The sequence below is a fragment of the Octopus bimaculoides genome, chromosome 8, assembly GCF_046866305.1.
Source record: "Octopus bimaculoides isolate indiv1 chromosome 8, ASM4686630v1, whole genome shotgun sequence".
In the NCBI taxonomy this organism is placed as follows: Eukaryota; Metazoa; Mollusca; class Cephalopoda; order Octopoda; family Octopodidae; genus Octopus; species Octopus bimaculoides.
This window is the reverse complement of record NC_142935.1, coordinates 16,035,749-16,053,589: the sequence shown is the minus strand read 5'-3', so window position 1 is coordinate 16,053,589 and position 17,841 is coordinate 16,035,749. Positions and strand designations below refer to the sequence as shown.

General features: G+C 34.1%; 1 protein-coding gene across 1 annotated transcript in view; it reads left to right on the top strand.

Moving 5' to 3' along the window:
- LOC106867173 (F-BAR domain only protein 2) overlaps nucleotides 1-17,841 on the top strand; it is a 69,649-nt gene that overhangs the window by 16,747 nt on the left and 35,061 nt on the right. The window contains exons 6-11 of the mRNA XM_089356900.1: nucleotides 3,189-3,213; nucleotides 6,078-6,157; nucleotides 10,005-10,103; nucleotides 10,972-11,068; nucleotides 13,660-13,767; nucleotides 16,517-16,603. Coding sequence (XP_089213026.1) covers nucleotides 3,189-3,213; nucleotides 6,078-6,157; nucleotides 10,005-10,103; nucleotides 10,972-11,068; nucleotides 13,660-13,767; nucleotides 16,517-16,603 — 496 coding nt within the window. The remainder of the gene's footprint in view (nucleotides 1-3,188; nucleotides 3,214-6,077; nucleotides 6,158-10,004; nucleotides 10,104-10,971; nucleotides 11,069-13,659; nucleotides 13,768-16,516; nucleotides 16,604-17,841) is intronic.

The window sequence follows — 17,841 nt, the reverse complement described above, 5'->3', positions numbered from 1 at the left end:
ACTTAACCTTCAACAGCAACATACTTGTTGATTTCCTCCCTGCACTCCACTGTTATTCTCTTCTTGTGTTTATCTATGTGTATGTGGATATATTTATAAAAAAAAATACTTTTGAATGCAACAAGCGTTTTCATTTTATATTTTATTTTTGCTTATTTAAGCATCCATAAATTCCAAATGTATTCTTAGTATCAGCATATATGAAAAAGCATGGAGGCGCAATGGCCCAGTGGTTAGGGCAGCGGACTCGCGGTCATAGGATCGCGGTTTCGATTCCCAGACCGGGCGTTGTGAGTGTTTATTGAGCGAAAACACCTAAAGCTCCATGAGGCTCCGGCAGGGGATGGTGGCGAACCCTGCTGTACTCTTTCACCACAGCTTTCTCTCACTCTTACTTCCTGTTTCTGTTGTGCCTGTAATTCAAAGGGTCAGCCTTGTCACACTGTGTCACGCTGAATATCCCCGAGAGCTACGTTAAGGGTACACGTGTCTGTGGAGTGCTCAGCCACTTGCACGTTAATTTCACGAGCAGGCTGTTCCGTTGATTGGATCAACTGGAACCCTCGACGTCGTAAGCGACGGAATGCCAACAATATGAAAAAGCAACTAAACTATACTTGGTACGCTTGCTCTCACAACATGGTACTTGGCTATTTATAGAATTATAACCAAGGAGAATGGAGTAAGCAAGTCCTTTTATTTCATTTATTTACAGATGTTTCATCAAACATTGGTCTCATGAACATTGCTACATTATGCAATAATATATGTTAACCATTAATACATGAAGTGTCCTAGACACAAAATGAAAGATTGATTCTTCAGAACCATGCATTAAAGGTTATTTGAGCAAATAATCTTTGTGAATTATTCTGAAGAATCATGTATCATTGGTTGTATGTATTCTTTTCTACTCTAGGCATGAGTCCCAAAATTTTTGGAGCGGGGGGGGCAGTCGATTAGATCGACCCAGTATGCAACTGGTACTTAATTGATCAACCCCGAAAGGATGAAAGGCGAAGTCGCCCTCAGTGGAATTTGAACTCAGAATGTAAGGACAGACGAAATACCGCTAAGCATTTCACCCGGTGTGCTAACGTTTCTTATTTCTTTACTGCCCACAAGGGGCTACACACAGAGGGGACAAACAAGGACAGACAAACGGATTAAGTCAATTGTATCGAACCCAGTGCGTAACTGGTACTTACTTAATCAACCCCGAAAGGATGAAAGGCAAAGTCGACCTCGGCGGAATTTGAACTCAGAACCTAGCATTTCGCCCGGCTTGCCACCTTTGTTGTGGCATATATTATTGCATAATGATATAGTGTTATCATTAGAGGCAACTCCAAGGATTGCCAGCAAGATGGACATCTGAATGCGAAAGACTTCATTAGAAAACAGCATGGAAAAGCAGATGTAAAATGATGATATACCTACTTAATCTTCTCATTATCATGTCTGCTTTCCAAACTGCCCTGTGTTAGATAGGTCATTGTGATCTGCATCCCCTCATATTGGGAGCTGCTACCCCCTAATGATTAGGTACTTGTACATATCATTCGGCTTAGTTTCTACAATGGGATGATCTCTTTAACACCGAACACTTTACAGGGTGTACTGGGTGTGCTTTCTCGTGGCACCAACACGTGAGAGGTTGAAGAATCCTTAGTGAGACAGGCCTCAAGGAGCTCATAATCCTATACTCTCTTTGTCATTTACCCAACTACTTCCCACTGTGAACAGTAGGTGGAGGTGAAGGCTTGTACACACAAAATGTAAATTTTGAAAGGGTATAATGATGGGAGAAATACTATAAATGGGTATTTGAGAGGAGAGAGGGATACTTTCTGCTATCTACATTGTTTTAGAATTAAACTGGAATGTAAATTTAACACTACACATATAAATATAGAGTTGATGAAAGTCACCACCATGTACTGCAAGTCAGCTAAATTCTGTTGTGATTGAGTGAAATCTTCCACAATTCTTAGTGACATTTCATTTTGTTTCTTTTTTCTTCTTCACTACAGTTTTGTTCTATAGTTTAGTTACCCTGTCACTCAAATGCACACTTGTTTAAATTTAATGACATGTATTTCAAAATACATTTCCTACTCCAATTCACTCAATTTTTACCTGATTGGGAGTATTTCAAGACTGTTATATGCTTTGAGTAATGTTTTAACATGACATCTTGTTTTAAATTAAACTGAAGTATAGCATATTTTGGTTTAATTTTTGTTGAGAAGTACGTCAAAGAAAGGTATGAATAGTTTGTAAAAGTTAAACTTGTTAATTAAAAATGTTTTTGTCTAGACTAAAATTACTTAGAAACTTATGGTTAAGTTAAGGGTTTAGATGTCAGTATAGAAATCCTGTATCCTTTGTCAAGGCATATTTGTTGTGGTTGCTTCAGTTTTCCTTTTGCTGTTTTGGTGGCAGCGTGGTCATCATTAAAAAAAAAACTGATCTAAATCTCTTGTTTCATCCATCCATCCGTGTCCAGTTAGATAGTAGAATGGCACTTGATCAGCGAAGAGAATGATGATAGTGTTATAATAAAAACCACAATTCTTGTTCAGTACAGTTACCCAGGGTTTTCTCATTGGAACATTAATTTATTTCACTGATTTACTTCCCTTGTGTTTTTCTTTTTGTCCTCTTCCTTATCCGTGTCCCTTGTTTAAATGTCATCTGCTTTAAAAAGAAACTGACAAGCAGTCTTGTTATTAGTTTAAAAAAAAAAAAAAATGTGGATATAAATTAATGTTTCAACCAGGAAACCCTGGGTAGCTTTATTTAATGAGAATTGTAGTTTTTGGAATCTGACAGTGTTGATAACCCAGAACTCGAGTTGAGTGCTTCTCTGGAAATACCTTACCTTTATACCATGCCAAGACCTAATATATATATACATACATATATATATATATATATATATATATATATATATATATTAAAAAATATAGCGGCGTATGTACACTTTGGTCTCATATATATATATATATATATATATATATATATATATACACACACCTGCGAGAGAGAAGCATCTGTATACTAATCAGATCTGTGAAAACATTGATAATAAACATTATGTGATAATGAAATATTCTTTTCCTGTTTAGAAATTTTATACTTTCCAGTTTCAATAACAACTTTTCTTTTTCTCTATTAAATTTTAGGCTGAAAGCAAGTTCCGGAAAGCAAGTTAGTTATAATCATTTATTTATATTATTCTAATTTTAAAAAGTTATGATCACGGGTCTTTATATTTGTATATGTCTTATAAACAAACACACACATGCATGTACACTTCACATGTAGACATCTAAACAATATTCATGAACAAATATAGAAGTGATAGAATAATGTTTTATGACCAGAGATGAAGCCCGAAACCTATTCAGGGGCATAGATATTATGCAGGTTAATAAATTACATGTTAGTTTGCCCATGAAATGTTTTAATATATCTGTCTTAAAACACATACACAGTTATATACACAGCATATCCACAGACACACACATGCGCACACATGCTTTTATATATTTCAGCCTAAAGGCTGTGGCTAAACTGTTACATTAGTCATGGCCTGAACCAATTCTGGTTGAAGGCTGTCTGTGTATACATATATACATGCACACACGCTTCCCTTTACTCCTACATACATATATATATATATATACACACATACAGACACGTATGTATATATAAGCAAATGAATAATATTGCTTTAGCTGCTGTACTTGTATGAAGTGGAAGAAGTAGAAGATAGTGAAATGAACCGAAACTGAAACTTAATACTCTCTTGTGAAAACTTTAAGCTTACAATTTATTAATTATATTATCAGTAATCTCCTACTGCTCAGTCTGATTATATCTTTTTAAGCCTGTATTATGTAGTTAGAAACTGTTTTTATCATAGTAATATAGTCTTTTTTTTTTTCCCTAAATTTAGATTTGTTTTGAACAAATTTTTTTCATTTCTTGTTTGTTTATTTTTTCCTTAATTCAAAAAATATATATTTTATTCTTAGCATGTATGGGAAACTATTAAAATATACTTGTTGTAATTTCACTAATGATATGATAGCATTAGAGAATATGAATATAAAACTGTTTTAAGAATGATTATCTATATATATAAAAATGAGAATGTGTGTCTGTCTGTCTGTCTGTGTGAATCCCTAAAACTCGAGAACTACGCAACCAATTTCATTCAAATTTTACACATGCCTTACTTAGGGTTCCAGTTGTGTTTTAGTCAAAAAAAAATTTTAACTTCTTGCAGAGTTCGAGCCCACGGCAACATAATATCTCCTCCACTATTTAAGTATTACGTGTCAAAAGTGAAACAAAAACACTCATGTCAAATACTTTCACTTTAAAAATGAAACTATTCTACTAACTGAAACAATCACATTTTGATACTGTAATGACAGATACTTTCAGAGAGAGAGAGAAAGAGAGAGAGAGCGAGAGATGTATATGTATACATATAGATGTATATGTACACGTTATTCCACTAACTGAAACAATCACATTTCGATACTGTAATTACAGATACTTTCAGAGAGAGAGAAAGAGAGAAAGAGATGTATATGTATACATATACATGTATATGTACACGTATATGCATAGATATATATATAGATCTATATGCATACATGTATATGTATACATATGTGTAGATGTATATATATATATATATATATATATAGATGTACATGTAATATGTACACATATATACATATATATACATGTATACAGATATCTATACATATATACACCCATCACACACAAACACATGCACACAAACACACACATTAGTCATTTGTTTTCTTATCCAAAACTACGTCAAAAGTACTGAACGGATCTTTATGAAATTTGGAAATTATATTCTATGTATAACGGCCATAACTCCCATGAAAATTCATATATTTTTGATGTTGATGAAATTTTAACCCGAACATAACAGATGAGCATTATTTGTAATTCAACAGTACAACGGTGTAAGACTACCCTTTCAGATATACTTACATTGTGATTTCTGCAATGTGGTGCATAAATTGTCAAGTAAATAAGACGCATCTTTGCCTCCACTGATTCACTTGCAAAGTGTTGAGTAAAATTATTTCGTTGCAGACCTCCTTTGGGTCTTTTTATTATCACTGCGACACACATAGTCCCCAGTTGGTAACATTGATTTCAAGGCCCTCCTAGATGAGAGACTGGCATTCCACTTAATGTCTATGTTCCATGCTGGCATGGATTGGAGAGTTATTAATGTAGAAATATGGTATCGTAGCTACTAACAGTTGAGGGTTGCGTAGTCTAGACGGCATTTTTAGATTTCATTATTCTCTTTAACCCGGGCAAAGCCGGGTATTTCTGCTAGTATATATATATTACAATGAGATATATGTTTATATGCATGCATGCATATTTATATATATTAGTTGCCTCATATGACACACAAGTATATAGTTTATCAATTACAAACCAGGATACTTATAATGAATGTAGAGGCATGCACAGACACACTATATGTATCTTGGCTTGTAATTGTTAAACTATGTACCTATTTGTCATATGAGGCAACTAAAAATGGTTAGCAACAGGATCGGTATCAGCATAAAGTTCTGTCTCAGGAAACCTATCCAACTTATGCAAGCATAGAAAAGTAAATGCAAATTGATGATGCTGTTATGTATAGAATTTAATTAATATTTCTTTAAATGTGAGTGTATTTTTGGTTAATTTAAAGAAAAAAATATTCTTAATTTATTAGTTTATATTTATGAAAATAAAACTTATTACAATATAAAAATATCTTTATTTTTGTCATATGAAGTGTTAATCTTGTACTAAGTATTAAACCTATGATTCCTGAGACAAATAAGGATGTTGGTTGCTATTATATGTGACAAGTTAATTCTCATTACTTTGTTATTGATAAGTAATCTTAAAGCTACTATTTATGACATTTTGTGAATTTTTATCTTTTAATTATTGTGTTTACAGTTTCCTTTATACCTATTAATTTCGCCTCTGTTCTTAATTTCTGTCAGATGATGAATACCAAAATCTTGTTGACAAATATGCAACAGTACGAGATGAATTTGAGAAGAAAATGTCTCAATCTTGTGATGTAAGTAAAATGTTGCTATCACAGTACTTTGCTATGAAAATAGCAGCTGATAAAGAAGTATGATAAATATTTCGATATCATTTTCTGAAATCATTCTGATATTTGATTGGTAAAAAAAGTTTACATGCAATCTTCTTTTCAACTCCATTAAATGCCATTTCCTAAGTAGATTTAAATACCTCAAGCTTTTTAATGTATATAATATTAAGGTTAATTACTCTTGTCTAGATAACATCACATCTGACTTTGCATGTTATAACAGGAAAAGAAGCACATATCTTTGTACCCTTCATCTCAGACACCCACCCCCAAATGCTGAAATCTATCTACATGTCCATTGAGGAGATTTTACCTTTCTAAAGCATTGGTTTGTGAACCTTATACCACTTGATAATATCCTAAAAGAAACTGCACAGGATTTGAAACCAACAATTTCAAGGGAAAATGCACTCAGCATATATACTCCTTTAGGTTCAGAGACGAAGGAAACCAACCAATCTGTCCTATTTTATCTAGTGACTTCAGGATCAAGAAATGTCCTGCCTTGCAAAACTTGATGTATATTTGACAAAACCTTGTCATAGTTTCCCCCAGAGTGCACAACCACCGATTTCATCTCTTTGAGAAACTGCACATACTACAAGAAGCCATTGTGTCCCTTAACAAGAAAACTGAACTTTTATATTGTTGTCATCAGTGAAAATTGCTATTGCTGTTATCGGCTATTAGTTGAATAGTCTCATAACTGTTAATGAAATTTTGCTGGACTTAATGTTGAAATTTCTAATGAAAGCATGAGAGATGACTCTTATCTACTGCATCAAAGTTCTCACTTATTCAGTAGCTGCTACAACACGTAGCAGGTTTTTTTTTTATCTCAAATTACATGACCCCGTACTGACTTAATAAGAATGAACTATTTACATAATCCAATGATAATCAGCCTTCTTTAGAACACATGTCTACCTTGCCTCTTAAAACTACAGCACCTGAAGGATTAGACATGTTTTAGGTCTGTGAAACTTTGAATGATGCAGATCTAAGTCACAAACTATTAATACTGATAATACAAACATTTAACTCCATTATTTACGTTATTTACATTTGACGGATATTTGTCCTCATCTTATTTGTTGCTAACGCAATGTTTCGGCTGATATATTCTCCAGCCTTCATCTTTTATTCAAAGTTGGTGATTTACTTCTTAGGCACTCTTGAGTTTCTTGCATTGGGCATTCAGTCAGGCTGCTGTATAAACAAATAAAAAAGAACATGACACCTGGGGTAACAACAAAATGAACCATTAACTCTGTGTGTGTGTGACCTGCCTCTCTTTAACCAAAAATGGTAATATAAGTAGCCTTGTAATAAAAACATTTGCTGCCTATTTCACTTCCAAATTCACACAGCACACCTCCTACAGAACTCCTCACATACATTTGACAAGTGTGTAAGCATCTCCAATTACCCATGTTTCTGACACTGTTCTTTCTGTATGTTAATTCCATTTCACTCACTCACTGGAACTCATAGCAATCCACACTGCCATACAGAAAATACCATCCCTCATTTTTTATTTATTTATTTATTTATTTATTTATTTATTTATTTATTTATTTATTATTATTATTATTATTATTATCATTATCATTATTATTATTATTACTTTTTTTTAAGCTTTCCATATAAATCACACAGTCAACAATCCACACACAACTTAGACATTTCACACCAGACTTGCATGGCTTCCCTGGACAGAGACCGAAAGTGATACACACACACACACACACACACACACACACACACATATTTGTACAATTGTTACACACTAATGGAACTGTTTTGTCTCCCTTCCTATACATAAATAATACTTAACTAAAACATTCAGTTACTATAAATACTAAACTCCATAATCTGTGTCAATTTCTCATGGTTATCTTAAATTGCTGAAACACGCACACACACACACACACACACACACACACACACACACACACACACACACACACACACACACACACACACACTTTTCCACCAAAAAAAAAAAAATTGTTTTGGTTATTTGAATATGCTTGTATGGAATATTTCTTGTGAACCTGTTTGAAAATATTGTCAAAGTGATATGCAAATATATATTGTAATTTGAGTGCTTCTAAACTCTGTGTGGTCTTTAGCAACAAGAAAATAGTTTAATACACCAGAGTATTATAATCTGGCTCTTTTTTTTTTTTTCTTTTTTTACCATTTCATCATTTGCTGCTGTTTTCCTCACCAAACTTGTTACCCTCCTAATTCCTCTTACGTTTTGCTGACCTAATCACCCATTACACAACTATCCAAATTGTATACTGTGTTGCAGTTCTAAATTTGATGTCAACTGCCTAAATCTTTGCCGTTGAAACTCTTATCAATGCTCTGCTGATTGATGCTGCTGAGCCAGTGCTTGCAGTTGAGCCACTCTATGTTGCTACTGAGCCAGTGCTTGCTGTTGAGCCTGTTGAGCCAATTTTCATTTTCTACTATGTCATTCCTTGTTTCTGTTGAATCATTCCTTGTTTCTACTGAACCAGTCCTTCAAGTAGTTCCTGTGCCAATGTTTCTGCTGAGGTAGATGATTGTTTCTACTGAGCCAGTCCTTGTTTCTTTTGCAGTAGTCTGTGTTTTCTATGGAATAAATCTTCTTTTGTTTGTTGATTTAGTCTTTGTTTACTGCTAAGCCAGATTTTGATATTTGTTGTACCATTTTTATTTTCTGATGGATCGGTTCATTTTGCTGCTCTGCCGGATCTTGACTTTTCTGAAAGTCTTATTCTTGTTACTGATCTAATAAGCCAGTCTTTGTTGTGACTGTGAGTTTATTTTCTACTGAGCTAGTCATTGTTGTGGCTCTGCCAAACTTCTATTTTGCTGACATTCTACATTCTAATTTTTGTCACTGACTTAGTAGTGTTTCTTTTTTTAAATAAGCATGAAATTTGTGATTTTAAGAAGAGGTAAACATCAAAAACTATATTTGTACCTTTTCTAGAATCATTATGATAAGTCAGTTAAAGAAATTTAATTGTAGGTTTAAATTTAACACAAGGTACACATCTAATAAGGCAGTGAGCTGGCAGAATTGTTAACATGTCTAACAAAATGCTCAGTGGCCTTTTTTCTGGCTTTTTACATTCCGAGGTCAAATTCTGCCAAGGTCAAATTCTGCCAAAGTCAACTTTGCCTTTTATCCCTTTGGGGTTGATAAAATAAAGTGTTGTCAAGTAATGGGGGTCAATGTAAGTGACTTGCCCCCTCACCTGAAATCGCTGGCTTTGAATTCTGTGAAAACAGGCGTCCTGTTTGAGGAGAATGTTGTAATTTTGGTCACTTATATATCACTGAAAATTGTTGTCATCAACTCATATCCAAATAGGAGATCTGTAGCCAGTGATTGAGCCTCTTCATCTTGATGGATATGAAGGGTGCCAGTGCCTGGGATAGCTGTTTAGGTCAAATCCAGTACAGAAGAGCTAGGGGCATTTATCGCAGGGAAGAATTGGTGGGACGAAGAAGCGCGAGTCGCTTTTTGCATCTTCACAAGAAAAATAATATCTTGTTAATTATATAATTTTCAAATATCTTGTTATAATATGTGATTTGTATTTTTATACATTTTAATTGTTAGTGAAACTTTTCTACCTTTATTGGAGAAATTATCATCATCATCATCATATTTTGGTAATTACAAGGCTCAGAAAATTAAATGTTTCTCACTTTTTACTTCTCACAAAATATATAATTTGTTACATTATAATGTGGTCTTTTTTCTCAAATAACATTTTTTTTTTTTTTGTGTTTCTGTTTCCAGCAATTTCAAAAGTTGGAAGAAGAACATGCACGTCAGATGAAAGATTTCATAGATACATACTCTAAAGCATGGGTTAATGAACACATCTTACTTGGACAGGTGAGCTTGTCAGTTGTTAATAGTTGCTTATGTAATTGTTATGTAGGATAGGCTCAGGTGTGACGATTTGGCTGAGAAATTTGGTTCCCAACCACTTGGTTTTGGATTCAGTGCTACTATGTGGAACCATGAGCATAGTCTCAGTGAGTGGATTTGGTAAAAGGAAACTGAAAGAAGCCTGTTGTATATGTATATAATTACTGGGTTCAATTTGTTCGACTAAACCTTCAAGGCTTGTGCCCCAGCATGGCCACAGTCCAATGACTGAAACAAGTAAAAGTGACAAGCTGGCAGAATCATTAGCAGGCTGGGCAAAATTCTTAGTAGCATTTCGTCTGTCTTTGTTCTGAGTTCAAATTCCACCGAGGTCGACTTTGCCTTTCCTCTTTTTGGGGGTCGATAAAATCCATAAAACAAGTACCAGATGAGCGCTTGAGATGATGTAATTGACTTACCCCCTACTTGTACTTGTGGCAGCATTCACTTGAGGTGGGTTGGGCTGGCTTCGACCAATAGATCGTATTCAGCGTTTCAGTGGGAATACAAGTTAACATATGGTCCCTAGTCACAGGCATACACACTCAGGGATAGTGTGATCCATAGCAAGTCATTTTGCCATCAATTGTTGACCATTGCAGAGTATTCACTGACCAAGTCACCACTGATTATCATTAGCAGACATAACCTGGGTTTGAGAGTGGGTACTGGACACATGCTTTAGCAAAAGTTAAGGGGTGCCTCACTCCCAGTGATCTTCCAGCATGCCAGACACCAACCCAGATCTTCTAAGGGCCCGTGTGACTCCCTCCCTCCCCTCCGAAATTGCTGATCTCATGCCAGAATTTAAACCAATATTTCTTCTTGCCAGGTACATAATGAATTTAGAAATAACTGTGATGAGATGACTGTACAGAAATTGATTCATACCTTTGTGCAGGCTAAAGCTTCAGGCAAAATACGTCCGGGTGAGTATCTTCATTGCCATCTTTGTATTGTGACTGTGTGTTTGGCTGATGTTCGTCCTATGTGTGTGTTTGTGTTCCTGCTTGTGTGTATGTGTTTAATATTCTTGTGTGTGTTTATCTGTCTAACCTTTCTGTGTATTTCCCTCTCATGTTCCTATATGTGTCTGTCTAATGTATGTGTGTTTCTCTAATGTGATTACCATTGTCTGTCTGTATGTTTAGATTGTGTGTGTATGTATGTCTCTTTCACGTGCTTCCATTTGGTTCTGTTTTAATGCATTTGTGTGTGTGTGTGAACGTGTGTGTGTAATGTACTAGCATGTATTTGTTTAATATGCTTGTATGTGTGTGTTTAATGTATTTGTGTATGTCTGTCTTTGTCTAATGTGGTTGTGCATGTGTCTTTGTCAAATGTATTTGCATATGTATGCATGTCTAATGCTTGTATGTGTATGAGATTGTGTCTCTTACAATCACATAACACTGTTATGTGATTGTCTTAAGTGCTTTTCTGTATTGTCTCATGTTAAAATATTCCATCTGGGTGTGCACATGTGTGCACTCATGAGTATATGCATGTGATGTGTATATGTATGTGATGCGTTTTTTTTTTTTAATGACTTACTTCAGAGTAGAAGGCAGGGCAGCACTCTTTGTCTTTTCAGGCCCTATGAAACTGTCAAAAGTGACAATGGAAGTAAGTTATCCTTTAGCTAGAAACCCAACCCTCTGCAGTGTGGAAATAGTACACATTCATGTTATATAGACTGATAACTGGAACTCCCTTGGTTACGACGATAAGTGTCCCAGTTGATCCAATTAATGGAACAGCCTGCTTGAAAAATTAATGTGCAAGTGGCTGAGCACTCCACAGACATACATACCTTTCATGTAGTTCTCAGGGAGATTCAGCATGACGCGGAGTGGGACCCTTTTGTCAGTTGAGTGGACTGGAGCAACATGAAATAAATTGTCTTGCCCAAGGACACAACACGCCACTGAGAATTGAACTCACAACCCTACGATTATGAGCTGAATGCTCTAACCACTAAGCCACGTGCCCTCACTATGGATTGATAACACCCAATGACACACAATTAGATTCGTATTGAGAAATTCTATTTCCAAAATTCAGTAGTTTCAGCTGTTCCTGCTGCACTTTGCACCTCTTCCTCCTCGCTGCTTTTTTTTACTGTTTACTTTTCTGTCTTCTTGTATTCCATGCTGTGTACCACACGTATAAGTCTGCTGGTTATCATTACTGTCTTTTTTTTACTCGACTTATTGCTGCTTTCTGTTCTCTTTTACTCTCTTCCAATGAGTTGTAGTGCACCTGAGCACTGCATCCAAAAAGCTTGTTATTATAAAGTCTCTTCAGAAGATAGAGATTTAATGTGGACAGTCTTTTTTGTTAGTGTACACACTATCAATATTAAAGCTAGCCTTGTTCAAAGCCCCTTGTGATGGCGGGAACTTGCCATATTTGTCTTATTGGTCAGAATGGTTAACAAACTGGTAGTACAAGAATTTTTTTTTCTCACAACTCTATTGATTTATGTCATTGCTATTCTATATTACACTTTCTTTTCTTTTCTTTTTTTTTTTTCAGTATTTAATTGTGTTCCTTGAGTATGATTCATTCCAGCAGCAATATAATTATATTGACATCATGATCAAAATCTGAGTGTTATTGATAATACTGTTACTTTTGTTCCTAATGCTTTTCAAAAACACTGAAAGCAATTTGTGTCTGTGTACGTGTGTCATGTGCACATGGTGGAATAGTTAAGAAAGTTTGCTTTGCTTTTCAGTCATGAAGTTCTGGGTTCATTCCCACTACATGGCACCTTCTATAGCCCTGGTTGACCAATGGTTGATGAGTGAATTTGGTAGATAGAAACTGTGTGGAAACAGGCGAGCGAGCTGGCAGAAACGTCAGCATGCCGGGCGAAATGCTTAGCGGTATTTCGTCTGATGCTATGTTCTGAGAGAAATATTATTCATTGAACATATATTTACTGCATTTGGACTGTGGCCATGCTGGGGGCACAAGCCTTGAAGGTTTAGTCGAACAAATTGAACCCAGTAATTATTTCTTTTTAAGTCCATCACTTATGTGTATTCTATCAGTCTCTTTCACCAAATTACTAAGTTACAGGGACATAAGCAAACCAACACCAGTTGTCAAGTTGGGAGAAAAGTAGAAACAAAGGCATAAACACACAGGACAGGCTTCCACACAGTTTCCATCTACCAAATCCACTCACAAAGCTTTGGTTGGCCTGAGGATATTGTAGAAGGTACTTGCTCAATGTACCATGCTGTGCGACTGAACCTGGAACCATGTGGTGTGAAAGCAGGCTTCTCAACCACTCAGCCATGCCTGCATCTATGTTAGAAATCATTATGAGATGGTTTGTTAGCAATAAAGTGGCTTTGGTGATCTTTGTGTAACAAATTTAACCCATTATTTATTCTGCATGGCATTCTGAAGAAAGCTGTCTTCTAAGTTTTGAAGTAGTTCTTTGTATTGAAATTGCTTTTTTCCAACTTATTTTGTTCGTTGATGCTAAAGTATTGTTGATTTGTAGGTCCAAAAGAATTTGTTGAACCAGACCTTTCGTGTTTACCTGTTACAAGACCCATGTCTCCTGAGATATTTGATAAAAAAGATGGTTCATTAGAAAAGAAAAAGGAAGGTAAAGAGAAATGAGATTTAAATTTATCAACATTTATTAGTTTTTTTTTGTGATTTTTAAATTCTGTTTATAATTGTAATTAGTTTCCAATATTGATTGGCAGTCTGGTCTGGTCTCATATTTTGGGTTTGGAAGTTACATTTCCCTGAACCTCTGTATGATGACTCTGACTAACTGATAGTCTTTCTTAGTTTAAGTTAGGGCTGTACATCCATTAAATCTTTTTAATTGTCTCAGTCATTTTGAAGATGTAAAGAAAAAGAAAAACAACAAAAAGTAAATACAAAAAGACAACAACAAAAAACAAAAAAACAAACAAACAAAAAACAAGATGTGGTTGCTAATCATGAAAAAAGATTATTTGCTAATTCACCTGGTGTGGTGTGTATGAGGTTAATTGGCTACATGCACACTGATTTGTTTTGGTCAATTTGGCTGTTCTTGTTCCTCTACTTGATTGCTAACTACTATGGGCTTTCTGGGTGCATGCTGTTGCTGTTACCGCCACTGCTGTCTCTACTTGCTACTGTCACTTTGTGGGAAGTCTTTCGTTGATTCACGATTGACTTTACCTCAGTGTTGTAGTCTTGGTAAGCAATCCGTTTGCTTACATTTGTTACTAACTTCTAAACACTTAACATGTCAAACATTGCATATATATATACATTTTTTTTTTTGTAATTATTACCCTTTTCTCTCTTTCTCTCTTGCTATTAAAAAAGAAAACACAAAAAAACATTTTTTTTTACTTCTATAACTAACTGTTCTTCTAAATAACTCTTCTTTCTTTTATTTACAATTTTGATACATCCTGGTTTCAGCTTTACATTGATACAAATGACTGTAAAGTTATCTCCATTTGTTTGAAGGGTAATGATGACTGATTTCTCTGAGTGTCATATGTTTTTGAAGAGAAGAGAAACGGGATGGCAAATGTCTCTCATTGATATTTCATTGTAATTATTTTAATACTATGATATGTGCTTGTGAGATTTTATTTCAGGAAAGTGACTATTTGTTTAGTAAAAACTAACCTCATTGTTATTTATGAGTGGCTATCATATATATCTATGTAGATTTTAAAAAAACTTAAATGATTAGAAATTCATTATAGCACATTAGAGAAAAAAACCTTGCTTAAGGAATCGAAATTCTGTGAATTATCATTTTGTAACAATTTAAGTAACTATGATCAACATTTCAACAGCTCTTATCTCTGGATAATTTCATAGCTGTGATCCTCTAATTGTTATAACAGCTCTTATCACCTGATAATTCTCATAGCTGTGATTAGGATCTTAATATATCCTATTTCATTCAGATGTTTTTCCTATAATTCACACAGCCGATATCATTTGACCCTGCTTCTTATCCACCACACTAAAGCTCTTGCTTGTTTCATATAATTCTTTTTTTTTTATTCTTTACTACACTTTTGTCCTTTTTTTAAAATTTTTCTCTTGATGGAATGATGCCTGTTTTATATCTTTTATTACTCTGGGGGAATATCCTTAGTATCTGTCTTTTACCTGAACTTTCTGCTCCCTTCAATTGCTTCCATACCATAGTAAGAGGACAACATTCTTCAGAATTCTTTTTGACTCTTGTTTGACCATGAAAATTCAGCATTACAATTTTTTTCTCATGATCGTGCAACCAAGTGCAGCCAGGTTCTTTATTCATAATAGCCAATCATTTAAAAATTTTTTTATCTCATACCAGAATACTGTGGTTAGCTGTGCAGTGATTATGCAATGAATGTAAATTAATTTGTTTGTTTCCTCTAAGGATGCTAACTAAAAAAATAAAATAAAAAAAAAAGACTAAAGTAAATGATAGAGAAAAGATTCTTTTGTTACTTCTGAATGTCTCATTTTATTTATTTTTTTTTTACTTAATTTTTCTCAGTCCCTTTGAAGTGAAGTAACGTTTGATCTTTGGTAACTGCCTACTGTAACGTCTCAATATTTTTAAGCTAGTCATTCTAAATTGTTTGAAAGTTTCTACTAAAATTTCTTGTTTCAGTATTACAGACTACTGCTGTTACTGCTTCATTAGTCTTGACCATTCCTCTCCAACCCATTTCAATCAATCCATATTTTACAGTTTTGTTATTTTTTAAATTTTTTTTTATGTTTCTATTGTTATTACAAAGACCTTGGTTTAGAATAGAATTGGAAAGTATCGATCTCTCTGTCTCTATATTTTTTACAGATATTTCAAAAATATATTTGAGAAAAATATATATTTTTAAAAATCATCTTTGATATTATTCATAAATTATTTTATAAACAAATTTGTTAAGAATTTATTTTGTAAATATTTAATGCTGAAACATTTTAATCATTTTTATCAGCAGAACCAAATGCACCCCACAGAATCTCAACAAATTGACTAATGTTTCTTTTAACACCTTGGTTGTGTTTCATCATAAATTTAAACAGAATTATATTTTAATCATCATATGAATTATATCACAGTTTTATAGGATTTGTCACAAGCTCACTTAGAAAATATGTCCACAAACATACAGCTTACAAAATAGGTATACAGACATATAAAAAAGCCATATACATTCAGATCGGTTTACTTCTGCTGAGATCTATAGAACCTTCCATTAATTATGATTTTCTGTTTCCATGTCTCTTAGTGCAGCAGTAGCAGCAGTACAATGTCAGTATGTAGATACTGAAACTGTAATATTATTAATTGGCTAGTTTTGTGAGATGTCAGTACCATTGCTTTGCAGACTCCAGTGGGAGTCCCAGTCCTGTGTTAGCTGAAGCCCAGCCAGGACCCTTGAGCCGCAGTGTCAAGCTGAGAGTGTCTCGAACATGTAATACCATCATTACCTTTACAATACAATATTCTCTTTCTGGCTTTTCTTGGAGGACTTAAGCTTTTCTTTTTTTCTGTTTGGCTTTTTCTTTCTTTCTTTAATTTTTTTTTTTTTTTTGGCTTCTTTAATGTAAAACTGCTGCAATTAATATGATAGCATATGCATGCTTAACTATTTTTTTTTCACTTTTGGTGACCAGTTCCTAATATCAGCAGATTGTGTGGCAGTGGTGATGGTATGGCTTCATATTCTCATGTAATCTACTTGTTTGATACCTAATAAATAATGTGCATTCTTTTTAATTGTTTTTTTTTTAATTGTTTTTTTTTTTTTTAAATATAACTAACCAGTTTGTGGTTTTATTTTTGTTAACACCAACCAGTGTGTATTTTTGTTGGTACTAATGAGTTTATATTTTGACCAAAAAAAAAAAGAAAAAGAAAAGCAGAAAATGAACGGAAAGAAAATTTGTAGTCTTCTTACCTTCAGTTAAAATTTTTTTGTAATTATTCCTAACTAACTGTTTGTTGAAAGTTCTAATTTACATTTTAAATAATCTGAAAATTTTTAAACAAAGGTTAATATTATTTGGGAGAGCATCTGGTTACAGAATTTCCTGCTCCTTCATCAGGAACAATTAAAATGATTGATTTTTATTTTTGTTGTTATTTTAGCATGACCCTCCCCAATCTGGCCCGAACCAGCAGAATTATGATAAAAAGGTATTCCAGCTCTGACCATCCCATTTTGTTTTGTTCAGACATGAGAGATCTAGGAAGTACATTGTCCAATGTGTCCTAACAATACGGTTGTGATTTGATGGAAATTTCATAGCTATTTCTAGCATGTCAAGCAACTATGAAAAGGGCTCTCTCATTAGCTTGATTTTTATCTCTGTACATTGTTCACAGAAATTGCCTAAATGTTTTTGGGACAGGAGCGGAGGTTGAAATAATTATTCCTTCATTAATCAACTGAGATGTGTTGGGCAATTAGTAGTATCTTGTAGAATACATAACTTATGTCCCACAGCTACAAACTTACTACCTCATGCGTCAAGAGTACGTTATAGAACTTATTGTAAACATTATAATAATGGCAAATTATTATTTGTAAGTTTTGACTTATTTTTTTACTAGTGTTTAGATTAAATACTTAATTAGACCTCATTAATTAAATCATTAGTCGCTACATTATATTCCCACACTCTTCAATTTTCATTAAAAATTTGATAG